The following is a 23161-nucleotide window of genomic DNA, read 5'->3' as shown; positions in this document are numbered from 1 at the left end:
GTACTCCCTATTGCTTCGTACCACTACTACCTATATCCCTTTCTTCGACTCCATTTGTCGACCACCTGTCCGATCGGCAATTTATGCGGCTCCGTAATTTCACATACCGAGGATATTAGACATCGACACGTTCTTCGGTAGAGGCGAGTACTACACGAGCAAACCATAGCCAAGGCCTTCTCTCTTTCCCCTCCACACCCTTTCCTATCTCCTCTTTTTCTCTCTGCTTCCCCTTCTCAGTCTCCTTTCTCTATCTCTATCTCTCTTTCTCTTTCTTTCTCTCTTAGGTTAGTGCAAGCGCGATTTATCTCGACCGGTTAATGCGTTCCAAGAATCTATTATCGGGCTCTCAATATTGTAATTATTTTATTAGTAGATAGCTCATCGTTTTCGTTTTTAAGGGAACTTGCCGATTACAATTATCCTTATTTCTCACTCCCTTCCTCGTTTTATTAGGACACAAGCAAGCTCCTTCAACCAGGATAATCTTTCGTTTTATGTTCCTTTTCTTTTTTTTCTTTCTTTCTTTTTCCCCCTCCTCCATAAGTTGTTTCTGTTCTATCTTTTCTACGTCCGGTTATACAACATAGAATGAATCTCTATTTCTCTCTCGTTTTCTCTTCTTTATATATTTCTTTCTAGGATTAGACCGACGATACGTGACTCCTTTAATCTGGATCGCGATCGTATTCTGAAAACGACTCGTGGGTGGCGTTCGCCATAAAGAGCAACGCTTATTTGCCATAAGCCGCTTGCATTTTGATCGGACAACACCACAAGTTATCTCAAACGCAATGCTTTCCAATTTCTTCTTCTCCCTTCACACCCGCCCTTCCTGCCTCCTTCCTCGTATTCTCTCCATCCTGCATTACCACTACTATCCTCTCTCATCCTATTTCTCGTGACTTTCGACTTTATTAAGATCTCGACTCGGTTTACTCGCACGCGCGTGCCGTTACAAAGAATACCAAGGATGTTGAACGAAACCTCATCGAGAGATCTCGACTGCTTTTCTTAAGATATGAAGAAAGTCAACCCCGAGGAATATAAATTGAATACTTTCCTTTATATCTGCCGCTTGAAAAAAAAAAAGACTATTTTTTCTATGGCATTTCTTTTCTTTCTTTTTGAAAATATGGAATAAGCTCATAGAATTATAATTATTAAATTTTAAGATCTTATCAAGGTCTACATAAACAAGAATTTACATAACATTTGTTCAGATGAACAAAAATAAATATTCTTCACTTTTAATTATTTTCATATTAATGTCGCGTCGGTTGATATTTGAGACGGTAAATAAAAGATATAAGATTTTTTTTTAAATAAAAAAAAACTATATAAAAATATTTTAAACGAGTCTATGAAATATTATAATAGCATTCCTTTTCCGATAACTTTTTTTTCTTCTTCTTCTTTTTCTCTTTATTTTCATCCATAGAAACAAGAAACGATAATATTTAAGCGAGAACAATTTTCGATAACTCGACGAAAGCCCCCAGTGGTAGGTAGTAGGTACGATGACTCGTTCGACGAGTTATTCCAAAAAAAAAAAAAAAAATGGGATATCGATTTTTGGGTAGGTATGAAGCAGGACAGAAATAAGAGAATAGAAAAAGAGAAAGAGAGAATGAAATGGCGAGATCAGCTCGTTCGAAAAGTCGTTAATCAGTACGATGAGGACGATGAGTGCATTCATTAGCAAAGCATTCCCCCTTTCTCTTCTCTTGTACGGTCGAAGAAAATATTTGCGGTTTCCAACTTTTTCTTCTTCTTCTTCTTCCCTCCACCCTCTCCTCTTCCTCCTCATCCTCCCTATAATCGTTTCGCGGGAATCTTTTAATTCCGTTGTAGAGAGAAGCCGAAACGTATCGTCGCTTGAACGTTGTTAAAAACGAGATTTTACGAGTCGATTGAAAATAACGAGAAACCTGAGTCACCCTCAGAGCCATACTTTCATCTCCTTTCGTCTACCTTACCCTCCTCCTTCACTCCACCTTCTCCCTCTCTCTCCTTCTCTTTCCTTAAAGATCCATTTGTGTGACCCATCAGGGTCGATACACCCATGACACGGATTATGAAGATTCGCAATTTACGATTTGCCTTGTGACAACTACCGAGGAGAGAGTGAGAGAGAGAGAAAGAGAAAGAGAGACGTGAAAGGCCACCTTTTCGCGAGTCGAGACCAAACGAGTCGACATATTAACATAATTGAAAGATATAATCCGCGCGATCTCATCGCTTTCAAACTCACTCGAGAGTTCGCTTTTCTTCCGTTAGCAGTAACGTAATCCTTGATTGCCAGTGCTTGGTGTTGCTTTTGATTACGTTGAGAAAAGGAGACCGTCGTCCTCGATGATATCTTCACGAACAACCAAATTTTCATTAACCTTCTTCGAGGTTACAAATTTTTATACGCGTTAACGCTTCTTTTGACATATAAATTACGTCTATCTCTTTATTTACGAGACACTTTTTATACGCGATTTTTCAAGTAAAATGTAAAATACAATTCTGAGATTTCTATTGAAGTTTCCGAATAATTCATATGCCGTATTTTCATATCGAATATATATTTACGAATATCGGGACACAAGCTTTTAGAGCAATTCAATATTACATATACCTTCGTATTTATAATAAATATAATACAAGTATTTAAATGCAATATCAAAATCATAAATATTTCATAACGTATGTATTTTTTTTGTAAATTTTTAATACACCTAGTAACACGAGTTATGCATTTCATCCTAATGAAAATGTTTCATCGAATGCATAATAAGAAATTAATGAGAAACAAAAGAAAAACAATTTTAGAATCGTATTAGAGGAAATAAATCGTGTGAAAAGAAAAAAATATTATTTCAAAACCATGGAAAAAAGAATTTAACTTATTTAAAATATTCAAAAATAATAATTGGTTTCATTGGCAATTAATAAACTTTATGTTAAACGAAAACAAATTGCCTATTAACAACGTAGCAGTAATTTCAGCAATATTCATTTCCTAAATACATTATTATAAAATATTAATCCTACGTGTTCTTTAATTATCGATAATATCTTTCTATACTTTAGCATCGAGAATATACACATTTCCGTTTTTTAGGCACGATTATTGAAAGTTTCTTATTTATTTTTCCGCGGTGTATGTTCGAAAGGAAAAGTGGATTGCGAGACATGCGGCTACGTATGTATGTATGTATGTATGTATGTATGTATGTATATATGTATGTATGTATACATGTATTTATGTATAGCATGCCGCTTTAGAAACGCATTTAAGCGCACCTGAGACTGCATTCTGCGCGATATCAAACTTGTTCCAGGTCTAAAAGAGTCGAAGCCATAAGTAAGGCCTTCGAGCGAACTCAGATCTCCCTTTTTTTTTCCACCTTAACGATTTTTTTTCTTCTTTTTTTTCCCAACAAAATTATAACATTTGTATCGCGTTATAATCGCAGCTAGCCGCTAAGCAAACGTTATTTCTTCGTTAGAAATATTTAGTTACAGTAGAAGGTAAAAGAACTCTAGTAATATGGTACTTCTTCGTTTATCTCTATCAATGTTTTTATTTTTATTTTTTTTTATTTTTTCGCGATCGTACTAGATTAATTTACTTTAACCGATTCGATCGAGTTCGTTCAAGTCTGTACTACACATCGTAAGATTAATCGTTCGATCTTAACTCTCTCTCTATCTCTATCTCTCTCTCTCTCTCTTTTCTATTTTATGATTAATGATGACCCAAGGAAATTTCTATAAATATTCTAATCACGATGGTCTTCCTAAATGACATCGATAAACGTATCAGTATTTCACATGAACGTAATCGATTATTTATAGGAGAGTAGAAAACCTTAATATCGTCTTTGAAAGAGGAAGAATAAGAAAAAGAAAAAAAGAAAAAGAAAATGAAGAAGAAGAATGAAAAGCGAGTCTCGTAAGCGATAGAAAGTGGCTTCTAAGTGCTAGCAGCTGGTAGCAATGGCGTCCAATGTGGCGAGAAGCGAAAATGGTGAGAAAGGGACGGCTTTATCTTCGGGAAAAGGGAAAATTTAGGACTCCCTTTTTCCCTCATTCCCCCCATTCATTCTTTACTCTTTTCCTCTCTTTCTCTCTCTCTCTCTCTCTTTCTGTCATATTATCACCAGCTACGAAGTACCTGTATTATTAATGGCGACCGCCGGGTACAATGAGACGAAAAACAGCCCTGGGTTATCTCACCTCGTAAAATTCTATTGGCTCGGACGTGTACGGTGCTTAGGAAACAGTGGCTCATCTTCTAATTCTTCGACTACTACCTCTTATCTTTTCTACGACTTCACTTCTTTTTTCCTTCTCTTTCTTTTCTCTCTCTCTTTCATTCCATAGACAACTTCTTCAGTGTAGTTTAACGTGTGGAAGTCGAGACGAATAGATGAAGTCACAAGAAAGAAAAAGACATTTTTATCGGTCCCTCATTTTCGTTATCCATCTGACATGTGTAGTTTGATTAGAAAATAGTGGTTTAGGTGAGAGACCTTTTTCTTTCTTTCTTGCTTTTTTTCTTTTTTTTTCCTTCTCTCTTTTTTAAACGAGGCTTCGAAAAGGAACCGAGCGAACATACGAGACGAAGAAAGGTAGATTAATAAAAAGCAGCGTGTAGGAGAGGGAATTATCGTTTTTTATGGAAAGTGAAAGATCCTCGAGTGGTAAGAAAGGGATAGGGAAAAGATTTTTCGCAGATGTGACTGGTGGTAGGTATACTACCGACTGACGCGTCGAGGGTAGTCACAAATTTTTTCATTAATATGCAGGCGCAAGATACTCTTTAGGAGAGTACGGGAAAGGTAATGTAGTGGCGTATGGGTGTAAAGAGGGAGAAAATGGGTGTAGACGTGTGCGCGCGAACACGCGTATCTACTCTCTTTCTTTTCCTCTTTCTCTCCCTCTCTCTCTCGCTCTCACCTTTTTTTTCTTTCTTTCTCTTTCTCCACGTCTGCTGCGTATGGTCGTAAGAGAGAAATAATGGTCTGCTAGGAAATGTAACCAGCCGACGATCGCGCCCTCGTCGCGACGCCTCGAGAGACTTTACGCTCGGTTGAAGGAGGAGGAGGAGGAGGAATCGAAGAAAAGAGTACGCGAAAGGGTGAGTGTCTACCTTGTCTGGTCTCTATGTGTATGTATATATATATATATGTGTATGAGTATTCGTGTACATGCTTACGAACCCATATATAAAATGTAGATCCAAAAGAAAAAAAGAAAGAAACGAGCAAATTCGTACAAAATGTTACACTAATACATGCGCTCCAAACCAACCCTCTTCTCTCGTATCATCCTCATCCTCTTCCTCTTCCTCCTCCTCCTCCTCCTCCTCATCTTCTATCCACTTCCTCACGCGTCAACCTTTCACATTATTTCTCTTCGATCGTGTCCCCGCGAAAAAACATTATCGAATGCGCTCGCAAAACTTCCCCCCTTCTTCATTTTTGCCACGTGTCTTTATCCACGTTCGACGACATTTTAATGATGCCCACCCGCTGCTGCTGCTGCTATTGCTGCTGCTGCTCGACGAGCACGAGACTTTGATTTTTTTCAACAATATGCCGACATTATTCTGACATATACATATATATACGTACACAAATCCTTTCGTACATACATATATACGTGTTTTTCCATAGACAAGTGATTGATATATCATTCGAAGCTTTATTACGATTACAGTCACAAATTAATACGTAATGTCGTCCATGTTAAATCGTCAATTCTTTTGTATTTTTATTTTTACATATTTATTGTTTTCACGTTCGACTTTTAAACGTTTTCGTTGAACGGAGTGGGAGAAAACTCTTCGCAATCGTAATAAATATTCATTCGGCCGTCTATCTCCCCGTCACCGAACGAGAGAAACATCAAATCTGTCGCATAAAAAAAAAAAGAGAGAGAAAAAAAGAAATAGAGAGAGAATGACTGGAGACAAACGCATCGAGAGAGATCGAACGGAGCAGAAAAATCGCTCAGAGGATCGTGGTGACATCCCTGAGGACGGACCGCAAAGCGAAAGCTACGTAACAACTCGTATCGACGTTGGAATTAAAAATCGGCTGGACTGATTCTTCCCCCTCCCCCTACTCCTCCTTCTCCTCTTCGCCGTTCGCTCTTTCTCTCTTTTCTTTTCCTTTTTTTTTTCTTTTTGTCTTTCTCCTCCCGCAAAGCGTCAATCTTACTCGAATCACGCGTCGAACGCTACCCGCCAAAGGGCTTCCGCACTATTTTGTTTCCTCGAAAAAGAGAAAAGGTGTGTTTTTTTGCTCTTTTTTGTTATATCGAAGAGTCTATATAAAACGCGTTTGGTTTTTTCGTACAGGAAAATAAACTTGTCAAATGCAGAACACGAGAAATATAGAGTGGAATAAAGAAAAACGAATGAAAATAAATCTCGGTTATATATCTTATACTGTTAAAACGTTAAATTCATTAATTCATGAAATAATTAATAACTGATCTGTTAAACTATGAAATAAGGTAGAATTGCATACTTTATCTAGGTAATATAAGAATTTATAAAAGCATTTGTTGTTTCTTTATTATTTTCTAAAACTAATAATTTGATTAATATATAATACAATTCTGTTTATATGTTTTCCCAGAAACATCTAATAAATATTTTGAATAAAAGTAAGGATTTTTGTGTGTGCACGATTTAACCGAATTACATACTTTAACGGTAACCATATATATATATGATAAATAGATACGTATGAACAAACTTACAAAATAAAAAATATAAAAATAGAAAACACGAAAGGTGATATGCGATAATATAAGTGAGTATAAATTCGAATCGCAAAGAGAAATCGACGGGAGTCTTTGGAGAGGAAGAAAAGAGATACGTAAGTATGTGTAAGGAAGGATAGGTGTATACTGATGGTAAAACACCTTGGAATAGCGGGTACTTGATCCAACGGCCCAAAGAAGACCACGCGAGAGTATTGAGTCCCGTTTTATGTCTTTCTCGCTTTATCGTAACTCCAACTCTCCCTGTGCGCGATATCGAAAACGATTTCGGTTCATCGAGCGGTACTCGACATATTCCTGTGTTGTACATCCATTCGAGATAAACCTTTGTATTCCGTGTTACGTTGTTCTTTTCCTCGGTATTTTATAGGATTGATGAAATTATTCATCGTTCGAATAAAATTAATAACACTTTTATTTGCATGTAAAATATACTTTTTTTCTACTTTTTTATTTTTTTTCTGTTTGGATAAACACAACCAAAAAACGATTTTAATGTCCTTTTTTCCTTTTTTTTGTATTTCATCAAATGGAATAAACGAATCGAATATATATAACAACTCAATATTTATCTAGAAACAAGTAATTTCTATATTAACAAAAAAATGGCCGATATGTATGAATATTTTATTCAGTATAAATAACAATTTATCGATAATTGGGTTACGTGCAGTTTATATACTGATATACGCGATACATACTAAAATTTAATATAAACACTGATCATTTATTTAAAATATTGACAGTTTTTGTATTAATCGGTGTAATACTAATCGCATATTATTTACTATTGTTTTATTTAAAATACTAAATATTTATTTAAAATACTGATCAAAAATATTTAGAAATACTGACCCAATAAATAGGAGTGAATTAATTAGAAAGGTAAAATCGATACATATTTTATTGTTTCTTTATTCAAATTCGTATTGTTAATTGTAAGTTAATTTAAAAGTATCCTATTGCAGAAAATTAATGTTTAAAGTAACCTCTCGATATTTGAAATTGATGATAAATATAATATATCTCTTTATTTCGATATAAATATGAAAAATAAAATATATAATAAATTGAGGATAGATAAATCAAATGTTTACGATTCTATTTAAATGATAAATAGCGTCAATGGAATTTGTTATCGAAGTACGATCGGAAAAGCTATCGATTCGTTCTTTCCTGTCGACGTCGATCCTTTGGTGAAAGTATCGTTTTTGCCCGATACAACGACGGTGCTCCGTTATAACGTAAGTACCTTCGTTCTTGCGCGAATACAGGAACATATACTACGCGCATACACACACACACGCATTTATACTTTACGATTTCAAGGCTTTTCTCTTTTACGACGTGTCCTTTGTGCAGGCACCTTTTTCCATCGAGGATTCGCGGACGAACGATTACTTTCGCTTTGAACGCAACGACGAACGTATTCGAACGGTACATACTTACTTACTTATATGAATATATATATATATTACATGTATATGTAAGAACCGCTAAGAATGGGAGTGCCGTCAGTATGAAAATCAAAGAAACAAAATAACGAGCTGTTTTATGTATATCTCTAATGTAAAATTTACTTACTTCCATCACAGATAATAACGTATATAATCGTCGAACGTATTGAGTAATCCTACTTTAATAATACTTTTTATCGGTTAGCACTAATCGTTTACAATTAGTGTTTTATTTAATGGATAATGAAGATTAAAAATTTCAATAAAAAAAAAAAATAACTAAAATATTTAAGTTCTACTAAATTTCATCATTACGTTAAATCATATAAAAGATATACTTTTTCCTCGAATTGTTCAATTATCATAAAAATTTGTTTAATATAGTTCCTTTTAGTTGACATCATTGACTCAGATGAATGAAGGAAGAAACATGTTCACGAATACGATATAAAACTGTGCTCGAGAAAGAACAGTCATAGGGTGAATGAAGGGGTTCCAGCTAATGCGATTAGCAGCGGTAAGAAAATCAACTCGAAAGAATGTACACTAAAGGATCACCACCGGTTCTCGTTTCTTGATGGTCGTTGGATTGTCCTGTTCTCATTGGACTCGAAGAACACTACGTCCTTCTCCAGTTCTCTTTTACGTTCTATACTAGCATCAAGAGACATAGAGAAAGAGAGAACGATCAATGAGAGTGTAGTCTACATTCGTCGCACACAAGAGCGCATTATCCACTTTCCTTTCTTATACGTTTTTGTCCAGGTATGGTGATAATCGAAAAATTCCTTACTATTTCTCACGATTTTATTCAACTCTATTACGCACGATCATATTTTCACACGCCATCTGTTAGAATTATATATCACAGGATAACACTGTTTAGAAAATATCTTTTTTTACTTTAATTTTAAGTTATTAGTTTTAAAGTAATATATCAAATAAATTGATCAAATAACAGGATTTATCATCTATTGTAACAAAGTTATAATAAGTAATAATGTAAGTATTAATACATATACGAGTAAATACATAATACGTATATAGAGTCAATCATAGGAGTATTCGTACATGTTTTTAATGTAAATTTAAAATAATTGATATTTATATGTAATGCAAACTTTTTCAAAATTCCTATACACAGAAATTTATTTGGGCTGAATCATCGTTGATACATTCATGGTATACAAATTCAAGTACCCCTCATGAACGTGTTAATAATCTTTCAAATTGATATCAATTTTATTACAAATAAACATTTTATTCTTAGAGAAATATAATTTTACATAAATAAGAGATAACAAAATGGAATTAACAAGAGTATTTGTATCCACGAAAGAAATAATATAAATACAATTATTATTTTTTTAAATAGTATTAAAATGGTTTTCTTTTGAATTTTGTAATACTTTTGTGACATTATGTCAGATTCAGTGTAATATCACAATTTTCTTATTAGTTATATAAACTTTTACTTCATCTCTAAAATTGATTTCAATCTCGATAAGTTTAATAATCCTAAAATATATTTCTATAAGAATTAACAAACAATTCCATTACAAGCAGACATCTCAATAAATTATTTGAAAATGTACAATAACGTGTACTCCTAACTCCTACTATACAACTCATACTATACAAGGACTGTTTGATTTTCGAATAAACGGAATTTAATTTCAAAAATGGAAACTCATGAAGTGTATTGAAGGTGGTACCGTTCGAATGGAGTATACACTGTTGTCGGTAGAGAGAACAACTTCTTTGATCGCTACTAAGGGTGATGATAGTGAAAGAGGAAAATGAGCAAGAGAAAGAAGAAGGTGTCGAGCTTTTTGGTTTTGTCGCAGCAGCAGAGCGTTCCGTTGCTTCGTGAGATGGCTACGTAAAGAAAGAAAATAGAAAGAGAGAGAAAGACGAAGGAAAGAAAGAAAAGAGGAAGAGACAGTGTCTCTCGTCCTCTCGGGAGTTCGTCGTCGATTCGATAGGACGGTACTACGACGATGCTCCTGCTGCTGAGAAGAGTTCGAGGAGCGAACGAAGAGAGAAGAAGAGTAGTATAAGAATGATCAGGAGGATGAGAAAGAGAAAGAAAGAAAGAGAAGGAGATAGCGAGAAAAAGAGAAAGAAAGAAAGATAGAGAAAGAGAGAGAGAGACTGGACCGGAGTAGTAGGTTGTACAGGTATGCACGCGGTGGGCTGGCCGGGCATTCCTGCGGCGTTGCCGCTTCTCTTACTTACTGTGCCATAGAGAAGAGAAGAGAGAAGAGAGAAAAGAGAGAAAGAAGGGAGAGTAAAAGCAGCAAGGCTCGAAGGCACGAGAGCTCGAACGAGTCTTTCTGCCTTTTCGTGGAGGCAATCGAGTTTGCTCGAGAGGACTGCTTGCTTGCTTGCTTGCTTGCCTCCTTGCTTGACTGCTTGCCTGCTTGCTCCGCTCAGCTTGACTGCTTGCCTGCCTGCGTGCCACCTCGAATGATTCGGACCACACGCTTTTCTTCGACCCTCCAAAGGACCTTGCGAAAAGCCCGCTAGTCGATCGTCGTCACGTTACTATATTTCTCTCTTTTACCTGTGTGTGTGTGTATATCTCTCTATGTTCAATTTAATTCCTTTCCTTATCCTTGGCGCATGCCACCTAGTAGTAGCACGATGTTTTAAGTATCTCACTGATATACTGAACCTATATTTATAATCTTATTTTTCAATAAATTCTCATAATTCTTTATTTTTCGTTTAATATCTTAAGAAACGATCTTCAATTCTACATCGTTTTGAATGGTCTTCTTTCTATGTATACATATAGTGGGTAAACAGAATACTTGTACATATCATTTTGATGTAATTCTACTTTACGTTTTCTAACCGATCGAAAAACATTGTATTTTGTGTTTGAAATTTTCATTTAAGTCTCATTTCGTCTTTTACAAATACATTATTATAAATTCCAATTTTTATTTTGTTTTCCTTCGTATTATTGACGAATAGCTTTATCCTTTCAGTTCTATAATATAAGTCAGCATTATGGAGAACATTTCTAAGTAATCAGATCATAAAATCATAAGATTCTTTATAGTAATTATCAACTCTAGCTCGAAATATCGAAGTATTCATTATAATTTTAACGTTATATATAATATATTTTATAGTAACGAGAAAAAAAATTCGTATAATAAATTTAATTTAAATACGAATAAACAAAAATATGACTTCATTCGAGAAATGTGCCTACACACGAGAACAATATGATAACATTTTGAATACAATTGTTAAGCACACGAAAAAGAAAAAAAAAACTGGTGAAAATACTAGCATTGTTTATTAGTTCGGGTCAACAACGAGGACGACTGTGTAACGAGTTTAACGTGACTACGCAAAAGATAACGAATCCTCTGGTTTCTCAAGAACTCAAGGTCTTTCACGATAGGAAGTTAATCACCGTGCGGAACGAGAGTACAAGATCGAGTTTGCCTTTCAGCGGATCCATTCTTCGAAGAAGCAAGAGAAAGAGCAAGAGCAAGAGCAAGAGAAAGAGAAAGAGAAAGAGAAAGAGAAAGAGAAAGAGAAAGAGAAAGAGAAAGAGAAAGAGAAAGAGAAAGAGAAAGAGAAAGAAGAAGAAGATGAGAGAGAAAGATCACGTACGTGAAAATCGAGTTAAGTCTTCCCGATGGTGCATTACGCGTCGACAAAGAACATGTTCTCCTCTCGCGAAGAGGAATCGCGAAAAAGGGGAGAAAGGGGGAGAAACGTATGCTGCTGTGGGCAACGGTCGCGGTGAACGAACGAACCGTGATGCCTCCATGAGGGTTTCTTACCCTGTAACTCGCCGGAGTAATCGAATTCGGGGTGCCGCATTAAGGGCTTTCGATCGTCTCCGATATAAGATACACATATATATATATAGTAGTACATAGACTAGATACATATACTATACCAATACATATAGACAGTTACACCGCGACGACGTGATCAGTCGCGCACGGTAATCCACTTTTTGAGGGAAAAATAAACGAACCTTATCCCTCCGATCGATATCAACCTTCTTTTTTACCTTCCAGACAAACTTTAGCTTTTTTTATTCTTTTTTTTTGTTTTTTTATTTTCTTTTTAAAAGTAAATGACCTCTACTGCGAACGCATAATATGTCGTAACTTTCTATTACCTTATTTTTCGTGGGGATGCACCGATACAACTACCAGGCGCAATTGCGCTTTATTTTTGAATGAAACTCAATTACTTTTCTCTTTTTATTTTATTAATCTCTTTTATTATTCTGCGTATAAATGTTTAAATCCCGAAGTCATAGAAATGTCAATACTTTACGAGATATTTGATATGCAGATAAAAAAGAAATTGAATAAGGTTAAAAAATAAAGTGCAATTGCACTTGGAGAGTGTAGTTACGACGTGTTATGCCATATGATTTGTTGTTCCATTATTTTTTCTATTTTCACTTGAAAAAGGAAACAATAATCCGTCCAAATTCTCAGAATTATCCTGTACATTGATATATGTTAGTATGTTGTTAAAGTTCAAGTATTTTTCATTCTCACTAGACTATATATTCAATAGCATTATCTCTGAACATAATTATTTCCATATGTTCGAGGGATAAGATAAAATTAAGTATACAATTTATTTGGCGGATAATCGTGTTAATTTTTATAAATGACGTTATAGATATAATATTTCTTTATCCCTTATCTGTTAAAAGTCATTAAAAGAAGAGAGGATGACAAAAAAAAAATTTCCAACTATCTGAGCACATCTGATCGAAAACTAACGAAAAAGAAACAAACGAGAGGAAGGGTTAAAGTTACAAGGGTGAAAGGATAAAAAAAAAAGAAAAAGAAGAAAAAGTAACCTGAGAAAGACGAAAAAGTTACTAGTTGATAAGAGTTCAAGATACGAAAAGAAGAGCATTAGCGAGAGTGAACGAAAAGAGGATAAAGTTGACGGATAGAAAAAAAGAAGCAAAAGAAAGAAAGAGAGAGAAAAGACGTCATGCTTATTCTTCTCTTTTTCTTTTAGATATAGCTAACGAGAGAAGCTTGGTAGCGAGTGAAAGACACGCTCCACCGGGAACGGATACTCGGCAAGTTCTATTAAACGCGTTACATCCGAGCTAACTCCCGAAGGAGTAGCAACACCGAAGAAGGAAGTTGACAGGAGAACGACCGTCTGCGGATGCGTATATGTGTGTGTATGTGTATGTGTTACAACTATACTATCAGAATCAGCAGCGTACTATTACTGCTTTGCTGAGAGGATGCACTTACAAGAGGACCTTCGAACTTATCAACTTGATGTTTGGACAATAGCGGTCTCAAACGAAAGGGGACGTTAAGTATAATACGTCTGCGGTGTATCAAAGGTTTCTAACGAGTAATTTTTTAAAACAATTTCAAAAGCTTTCAAAGTTTATAACTTTGATGCCGGTGAATGGAATCTAATGGAGACTGATGAAACTTGACATTATATGAACAAATGTTATTTAACGTTGACATTTCTTATCAAATTTTATTAATAATTTTCAAATTAATATTTTTTTTTATTCACAAAATACTTATCTCTTATTAGAAATTCATGATATTTTTAATGATAATTTTCATCCGATATGACAAATTAGTTTCGTTGAAAAAGTTTAGGTTTATATTATGTTAAGATATTTTCTTATTGAAGATAGATCAATCAACGTGGCAAACTTTTATAAAAAAAAGATTTTCTTCGTTCATCCTCATGCGTTCCTCGTCATCTTTGTCGCATGTTGAGAACGAAGAGAGTTTGCATTAACCTCTTCGCACGCGACGCCGAACCTTGTCGATGGAAGGAACCACTTTCGAATACTTAATGAAATGTAGTATCTGCATTTCAAAGAGCCAAAGGATACCTTCCCAATTAACGTCCCCCAAGAATTTCATTTTCGGCTTGTAATTGACATTCGACGACTAGATGCTTGAACTAAAGTACTTTGAGGATTTTTGTAAGATACTCGTGTCGTATTAACGAGAACATGAAGATTTATTTCTTCGAAACATTTCATTTTTATTTTTATTTTACTATAATATTGAATAGAAATTCTTCGAAATATTTGCATTAAATTATTTGATCGTGTATAATTATTATTTGTTATGAATCGGAAAAGTTTATCTATCTATCGAAAATTACATACACATAAAAAGAATGTAAGAATTTATTATAATTCCAAGATAATACGTTGGGAGCCACTGCGTATCATTATTTGGAGAAGCACGTTGCGCGTTTTCCTCGATCGAGGAATTCGTAACGACACGACACGACGACGGGATGGTTTCGAAGACCCTTTTTAACCATTCGACTCGGTTCGCGCGAGCCCTGCCAGAAGTAGACGATAAGATTATCTCGAACGTCGTCCTTCCTCTTTCCTTTACGGTTCTTGCGCGAAAAGGATTCGCGATGGTGGGAGAAAGTCGAAGGCTGCCTTCATCGAGTACTCGAGTATCGAAGAAGAAGAAGAAGAAGAAGAAGAAGAAGAAGAAGAAAAAGAAGAAGAAGAAGAAGAAAAAGAAGAAGAAGAAGAAGAAGAAGAAGAAAGAAGAAGAAGAAGAAGAAGAAGAAGAAGAAAAAGAAGAAGATGAGGATGAGGACGGATCAGTGAAATCCCAAAGAGGACTCTCGTCCTACGGAATCGTCTCAAATCGCGTCACGTAGAGTAAACAGGCTCTGCTGAGTTTGCTGGCCAATTTCGTCGTGGCGTCTTACTTCCCTTTCGTTTCCTCTCCTCTCTTTGCTCCTTCCCCCCCCCTTTCTACTCTTATTCTTTTCAAGAGAAGCGAAACCTCGTCGAAAAGTGTAGGAACCCATCCGTTCTCTTTTAATCCAACGCCACCAACTAACTTACCGGCACACCTCGACGATCTCAAGCCGAGGCCAATTCGAAAGATGAGCCTGTATATTACGAAATTATCGTTATTCCCGTGCTAAAAGGAAAGAGTAGGGAGGGTTCGAGGTACCCTACTAGTCGAGCCTCAGGCGCCACCTTTTTTCGCTTAAAATATGGAAAACGTTCCGCTCCGAGAAGGCATCGTCGTCTCCCTTTCTTCTTCTTCTTCCTTCTCCTTCATCGTCCTCCTCGATGAGCCTCGGAAGCCCGTAATGGGAACTAGAACCGAGATGAGAGGCACGCTCTACTCAAGCTGGGCTATTAAAGGAGGTAACTTCGAAGAGAAGAGAGAAAGAGATAGAAAGAAAGAAAGACAGAGAAAAGGCGACGTTCCTCGGCACGTTTATCGTCAGAAAGAAAAGTATCTTTTTCTTTCTCTTTCTTTCTCTCTCTCTCTCTTTCTTTCCCTCGATCACGATTAGGATTCCAACGACGAAACGTCCCAACGTGTTGGTTCGTCGCGAACGAGCCTCGAAATTGGATTACACCGTCCTTCGAATTTCTCTTTCTCTTACGCACACTAATACAAGGGGTTTGAAGTGCAAGAACTCAGGAGACTTTAATGCGCTAGTAGATTAGGCGGATGCGTGGCGCGAAATAACGGAATGGCCGACGCTGCCGCTGCCGCTGCCGCTGAGTACGTTGAACGCGATATCTGAGACGATATATCCTAAGAGAGTAAGCGTAACGGCGTGTTCGCAATTAACGTCCTGGCAATTTGGCCGAACTCCGGTCTCTTTCTCTCAGCGACTTCTTCCTTATTCAGCGTCTCCGAGCAATAAATCATACCGGGTGGGCGCCACGAAATTACCTTGAGAAGGAGAATGAAGAATCTTATTCGCTTTCTCTTTCTCTCTCTTACTTCATCATTCTTTTAAATTTCGTCTTTTATTTTATCAATCTTCGAAAGACTTTGGACGATTATATTAATTGACACAGACGAAACGAGTAAACTATCCCCAATCGCTTAAGGGAGTTTTACCAACTGAAAACGATGAAATAGGACTTCTGGCTATGAAAGGAGATAAGAAGAAAGTAAGTAAGTAAGGAAGGAAGATAGATAGGAAGAAGAAGAAGAAACTTACCTTGTTCCGCATGTATAGCTCGCGGGCAGGCGAGCAGAAGCGCTAGCAGAAGCGCGAGCAAAGGGCGGAGTACGGCCGCGAGAGTGCTCGCGGTGAAGAACGAAGCCATCCTTGTCTTCAGCTGCGAGCCTCAGAGCCTCCTCCGTTCTCTCCTCCTCATGCCTCCTCCGGTTCCAGGAGGGAGGGACGTGGTCTCCTCCTCCTCCACCTCCACCACCTCCACCTCCTCTTCCTCCCGTCGCTCCAGGTCGTTCCTTCAAAGACGACGACGTCCTTCCTTCTTCTTACTCGGCACCACCACCAACAGCACCAGCACCAGAACTACCGATAACTACTACCGGAACCAACACTTCGACGACGACAACGACAAAGAAAACGATGCTGCCTTTGCTCTGCCAGGGGACCTCCAACTCCGTTTTTTCCCTTTTCCCTTTGGTGCATCTATCTATTGCCTCACCGATCACACCTCCTTCTTTTTTTTTTTTTGATTGCTTCTTTTTTTTAATGTTCTATTTTCTTTTCTTTCTTTCTTTTTTTCAACAAGACATCATCACCGTGACTACTAGATATATTTTTTTTTTTGTATTTGTTACATCAGCCGATAAAGACGTTCAGACGCTAGCTAACGATATATATCGTCTCTCCTGAAACAGATAAAAGTAAAACCACGTTAATTAAAATCTCGAAAAAAGGAAGTGTACACCCTCTCGGTCTTACGGTTATATATACGTTTCTTCTATTACTACTACTACTACTACGACTCGCTATCTGTTGGGAAAAGCCATGTCTCCCTTCTCATTTTTCGTAACCTTCTTTTCTCCCTTTTTACTCACACTCTTTCTCTTAATGATTTCGCACGCGACCACCCCAAGACAGGCGAGCCTTTTCACTCGCAATCATACCAAGCAAATTTACGCGCGACTCGATTGCATCCTCACATTTTTCACCAAGCATTACTACCTAGTTGGAGTTCAGTAAGCAAGGGAAAAAGAATGAGAAAGAGAAAAAGCTACAAAATTCCTTTGAAAGAGAAGTCTTCCCCATTACTGCGTCTACGCGTCGGTTTGTATCGAAAAAGTGTCCGTCAAAAAAGCAATTTCGAAGTTTTCGTTGACGTTTAAACTTAACTGCTGAAGAGCGTACTTTATCGAACATCTTAGTTTTATCTCAACGTACGAGATCAGTTGATTGCCAGTCGAACAAATCAAGATTTGTGTTTTAATATTTTGTAGATTAGATTAACTTTCGTTATAAGATATTATTTGTGTAAATTATTATCCATGTACTTATAATATCTATTTAAATTTATAAAATTATATATACTTATTTACTTATATATATACATGTGTGCATCCATTATAAAAATAATTGATTCAACGGAGAATGGCTCCCTTTATAATAAACATAAAAAGGAAAACCATGTTACGCCTGGAAGACAATTACAATTTCTATAAAAAATGTCGTGACCTGAATACTCGGAAGCTATCTTCGAGGACGATCTCCACCTAAAAGCTATTGCTTTTGGGTTATTACCAAAAAAATCCCCTTCTTCAAAATTCAGACTTTCTGAGTTTTTTTTCGGGCGAGAGAGACACAAAGTATTCAGGAATTACCCAAGAGAATAGTGAAATATGTCTCTCTTGACGCGGAAGGGTGCGTTTTTCTTTTCTCCTCGTTATTCTAAAGCACAAAGGCAAGAAGATAGAGAGAGAAAAAGAAAAAAGAAAGAGAGAAACACAAGTTTACGAATAGAAGGGCACTACTGTTCTACTTGCCTTAAAGGTCTTGCCTTGCGATAGGAAACGACTATTCTCCCCTTTTTCATGAAAGTCAGCATTTTTCATTGTTATCGTCGTATCATTCGTATCTATGTAACGCGTTCTTCGAGCGAGCGTTATCGTTGCACAAAAAAAAAAAGAAAAAAATAGGAAGATTAGCGAAAAGTGGTGCACGCCGCTTTGAAATGATACGTACGATTTAATAACACGAGGATTCCACAGTTCTATTAGAACTTCCTATGAACTATGACATTTGACAGAAGATTGGCGATTTTCCGTTTGTTAAAAGTTATATAACACTTGGAAGTGTGAAATGGTAGTAACTTTTCTTAGGACTTTGACTACAAAAGAAAAAGAAAAAGAAGAAAAAATAAAAGGAAACGGAAAGATCATAAAAAGATATTACTTTACAGAATACGACGAAAGTATTTTCGTCTTATGACTGAGCTGCTCTCTCTTAAAAGTTTTATCGTGAAGGTTAAGGACGACATAGTAGCGATCGAGCAAGCGAGTAACCGAACAGCTAGCAAAGCAGCAAGCTAGCTTGCTAGCAAGTCAACCATACCTAATATTGAGTTAACTTTAGCGAACAACGTCGAGGACGAACTTCGGAGACGCTTTTACGCGTCTCCATCGAGTAGTTCGCTTTCATTGCAGTCCTTGGCCAAGGCAAAGGCGGAAGAAATGCTAGAGAAGTAGCAAACTGTAATACCTATCCTCTTACTTCTTTATAATAAAATCGAAAAAAATACCACTTTTCGTAGATAACCCGAAAGAATAAATCCTTGTATTATGAATTCATCGTGCGGAAAGTATCTTCTTTTGTCAAAAACCTGGATTAGAACGTTCTCTCTCTGTCTCTGTCTTTCTCAGATTTCTTCCGTGCCATTTCCGGGTAACTGGACTCCTCTCAGAATATTTCCCTTTTTTTCTTTCCTTTCTTTTTTCAAAAAAAAAAAAGAAAGAAAAAGGAAACAAAAATTCAAACTTGAAGAAACGGAGGAGGAACGCATCGACATTCGCTAACGAGTCGCGGCCGGCAAAGGTAAAAGGATCAATCGATCAACTCGCCAGCACCTGCGCTCTATTAAGAGCGATGACTCTGCAGAGATCATTGTTTCTTTGGGTATCTTTCGAAGCGTGCCAAACGCCGTGGTAGGAGACAGATGGACGCACCTCGAGATTTCTTTCTTCATACTTATCTTTCCTTTTCTTTCGTTCAAACGAAGAAGTAAGAAGTCAGGAAGGAAGGAAGGAAACAAGGAAGGAAGAAAAGAACCTTTGGCCTTCCTCGCACGAGCCGAACAAGTTCGAGCGTCAAAAAGAAAAATAATCTCGTCGGTAGGGTGATAGATACGTACATGCATACAAATTCGAGGGCAAGGTTAAAGCCGTGTGGCTCTTGAGGAAGAACCGCGTGTTCTTCAATTCGATTATACATAGAGAAAACGAGAAAACATAGAGAAAAGAGTGAGAAAGAAATATAAAGAAAGAGTAGACGTCTGGGGGGAAAAACGAAGAAGAAAGTTTAGGGTTCGTTGCGGTGGTGGAAGGAGAATTCCGTGCTTGGGGTGGCGCGTTACGAGAAGCAAGGGGTTCCAGGATCAATACCTCGCGTTTATCCGTCTCTCTCGCGCGACAGAGAATGAAAGAGAGATAAAGAGAGATAAAGAGAGATAGAGATAGCGAGAGAAAGGGAAAGGAAGAGAGAAAGAGAGAGAGAGAGAGAGTGAGGGCCCCAGGGTCTGCTCGGCGTCTCGCCATTCTTCGCCGAAAGCGAAGAAGAAGAAGAAGAAGAAGAAGGGGAGAGATAGAGGCGCTGCCTGACGAACGAAGGGACGAACAGAGAAAGAATGAGAGAGAAAGATAGGTAGAACGAAATTCTAGAGTGCCAAAATATAGTGAAGTGGCAAGGTGGACCGAGGATAGGGGAGAGGGGGAGGCGAAAGGCAGGCACACTTTAGAAGTTCTTCTAAAGCGGGCGAAGACCTCATCCCTCACTCCCTCCCCCAATCCCTCCCTCCTACCTCCCGTAATTCTCGCAGCTGCTTTAGCCAGAGCGTCAGCCAAGATGCATCCGCGAAATTGCAGACTCGAGTGAAACGCGCTAGCTAGCTAGCTAGCTAGTAGGTACGGACGACGGCGTTGCCTTCTTCTTATTGCTCGCTGGCTTTGCTCGCCATTGCTCGCGAGTGCCTTCGTCAAAAATTTAAGATGTCCTCCTCCACCTCTTACATTGCTCTCTCTCTCTTTACCCTGTCTTTTTCTCCTCAAGCTTTCTTCTTCTGCTCCTCTACCTCCTTCTCAGACAAGCTAGAAATCCGTAGTACCTCTTTTCAACGGGGCCGTTCTCTTTCAACTTTTTGACAAGACCCGGTAGCAATTGCCGAAAACAGCTCGACGTCTCGACAAAAAGAAAAAGAAAGAGGTAGAGAAGAAGAGATGAAGAGAAGAAGAGGACCGGTCGGTGATTCTTCGAGTGAGAAAGGAAGAGCTGCTCTAGAGATAGGATGTTAAGCATCCAACCGTTCCTTTGATAAGACACGATTTTCCATTTTTTTATCTCTCTCCATCTCGCAATATGTATATATATATATCTTGCTTTTTCCTTCGAAAGTAGACGTAAACACGAAGAGGATCGTCTGCCAGAGGGTCGCCCACTCAGAAGGTGGTTGGCCACCTTCTTCAGCGTGCAAAGGCCTTATACTACTCTTCCTCCTCATCCTCCCGCTTAGTCGACCACCCTCCTCGTTTCCGGAGCAGACCTCTTTCCAAGTACCCATGGCAGGTACGATGGATCCCGCCAAATTGCAAGATTTCGGGAGACTGGAAGCTGACTCGAGTGACTCGTGAAAATTTTAAGTTGCCTCTGATACGCCTTCGCTTCTCCTTCTTTTTTTTCTCTTTTTCTTTACTTCCTTCTTCCTCCCACTTCCTTTCTCTCCCTATTGATGTCGTATCGTCGACTCGATATTCTATTCGCCCTGTCGTCGACCTCGTCCTCATCCTCGTTCTCATCCTCGTTCTCATCTATCGCCTCAAATCGAGTGCGATAAAGAGACACGAGAAAGAGGAGAGACTATGGAGTACCTACTCTTCGTTCGCTTTCTACGAAATCTTCGAGTATACTTCAAGTATACGTGCTCAGTTCAAAGCCACGACAAATACCAGCTATACAGAGTGTCTGAGGTTTTTTTTCGTACTGTTCGTGTTGTATTATTCGTATTTTATTCTCAAAAGTAAGACAACAATTTTCTATAAACATAAGTCTCATTTGTAAAAGCATTATTCAAAAGTTATAATATAAATTGTAAAACTCTTTAAATGTGTTGTTCACCTTGGAGTGATTCAACGAATTCTTTTCTGAACAATTGTTTGGCCGCTTGTATCATCATCACCTTAATAAATTTTTAATATTGGGAAAGACTAAAACAAAAAGTTTATCTAACTGAGATAACTATACTTGACGTTCTGGTCGACTGAATTAGAGATGCAGGTTGCAGAAATTAATAGAAATGCATAATAAATTTACTATGTTAGAAAGAGCATACTACAGTACTGTCAAATTGGTATTCGCTTAAGTGGGCAACACTTTTAACAATACATTTAAATAATTTTACAATTTATATTATAACTTTTAACAAAGTATTAAATGACTTATGTTTATAAAACATTTATGTCTTATCTGTGAGAGTATTTTAAGCTCACAACGTATGTGCAAAAAAACTTTAGACCCTCTGTATATTAACGGTTCATTTTTTTTCGAGAATTTATGATACTTTAGGTATCTATCACTGTTACCATCCCCACAGCTTCTTCGACTAATTCAAAGGGAAACGAACCCCTTTTTTCATTTCAATGCATTCATCTTTTAATATGCAATGAGTGAATTTGAGAGAATCGCAAAGGAAAAAAAAAGAAAAAATACATCATCATTACCAGAAAAAGGAATATATTTGCAAATCAATCTACTTCTCCTATTATTAATAGTTACGAGAGTAGATGAAAAATTCTTTCTATGCATGAATTAAATTTCATAAAGTGAAATTTACGTATGACTACAAATTTTGTATATCGTCCTTCCAATTTAAAAAATTTTCAACACTTCGTGCTACATTTGAAGTATAAATACATTCACGCGACGGATATTTTTAGAACAGAAATGACAGCTGTAGAAGCAGTGTCTTACGTATTTTAAGATTTAAAATGGCATATTAATTGCATATTCGTAATTATAGGAGATAATGAATATGTAATATTTTAGTTTTTTTCGATTCGGAATAATAAATGATCGAGGAAAACTGGTAAATACGAAATGCTTCAATGCTTCTCTGTAACGATGTATAAGAGTTATCGATCGTCGTTGAAAATGGAAATTACAGTCGTAATACGGAAGCCGTGGGGAAGGGAGGTAGGTTTCTAGTTCCACCCCGCCGTCACAGTTATATGGAATTAGAAGTTAGAGATAATTCTCGTATGAGACTCAATCCTTCGTCTAACTCCTATCTCGTCGACAACCTGATTGGTCTAGAAAGTTATCAAGATTGTAAAGTATGGACAAAGTATATTATACTTCGTCGTTTTAACAAATGTGAAATTTTGATTAACACGTTGATCCAACGTATTTGGTAAAACGTAAAACTTGGCGGTATCAACGTGTTAAAATAACATCAAATGTTAACACATTTCCATTATATTTTTTTTTTTTTTACAAAAAGAAAATACTTTAACATTAATTATTGATTCAACTTTGTGCATAATGCAAATTCTTTGAAATTTTTAAATCATTCGTGATTTGCTATGAAACCCATTGTAAGTTGGTAGTTTTCTTTATTTCCTTCTGTAAAAAGAAAGGTCAGAAAAAGGGCTAAGAATATTTGAACGTTTCAATCGAGACGGTTGCGCATGGTTCTACATTTTATTGGAAAAATAAAGTTTTGTCGGTTCATCGATATAAAAGCACTCTCTTTCTCTCTGCCAGTCTTCTCTATCTATCTCTTTTCTTCCACCATACTTCCTACGTTATCTTCAGCTATCCGTTCACTTTGTTTTTCAGGCTATACAATTTTCACGAGTATCTTCGGCCACGTTGCTTCTTCTCGTCTGAAATACAACGCGAATATTTTAACGTTCCAA

At 37.1% G+C, this 23161-nt stretch overlaps 1 protein-coding gene and 1 long non-coding RNA gene across 17 annotated transcripts in view; both read right to left on the bottom strand.

Annotated features, from left to right (window-relative positions):
* The window catches only part of Eph (Eph receptor tyrosine kinase), a 94055-nt gene extending 77609 nt beyond the window's left edge, over positions 1–16446 (bottom strand). For all 16 annotated transcript variants that reach the window (XM_089178357.1, XM_089178364.1, XM_089178367.1 and 13 more), the window contains exon 1: positions 16248–16446. In XM_089178357.1, coding sequence (XP_089034483.1) covers positions 16248–16356 — 109 coding nt within the window. In that variant the 5' untranslated portion in view covers positions 16357–16446. The remainder of the gene's footprint in view (positions 1–16247) is intronic.
* Positions 16447–16721: 275 nt separating this feature from the next.
* LOC149030682 (uncharacterized) overlaps positions 16722–23161 on the bottom strand; it is a 65828-nt gene continuing 59388 nt past the window's right edge. The window contains exon 2 of the long non-coding RNA XR_016178518.1: positions 16722–16891. This is a non-coding gene — a long non-coding RNA (uncharacterized LOC149030682). The remainder of the gene's footprint in view (positions 16892–23161) is intronic.

Source organism: Polistes dominula, unplaced genomic scaffold, assembly GCF_049000335.1.
Source record: "Polistes dominula isolate Pdom_NZ unplaced genomic scaffold, Pdom_raw_medaka contig_77, whole genome shotgun sequence".
Taxonomy (NCBI): domain Eukaryota; kingdom Metazoa; phylum Arthropoda; class Insecta; order Hymenoptera; family Vespidae; genus Polistes; species Polistes dominula.
Note: the sequence above shows the minus strand (reverse complement) of the source record. Positions and strands in the feature narration are given on the sequence as shown.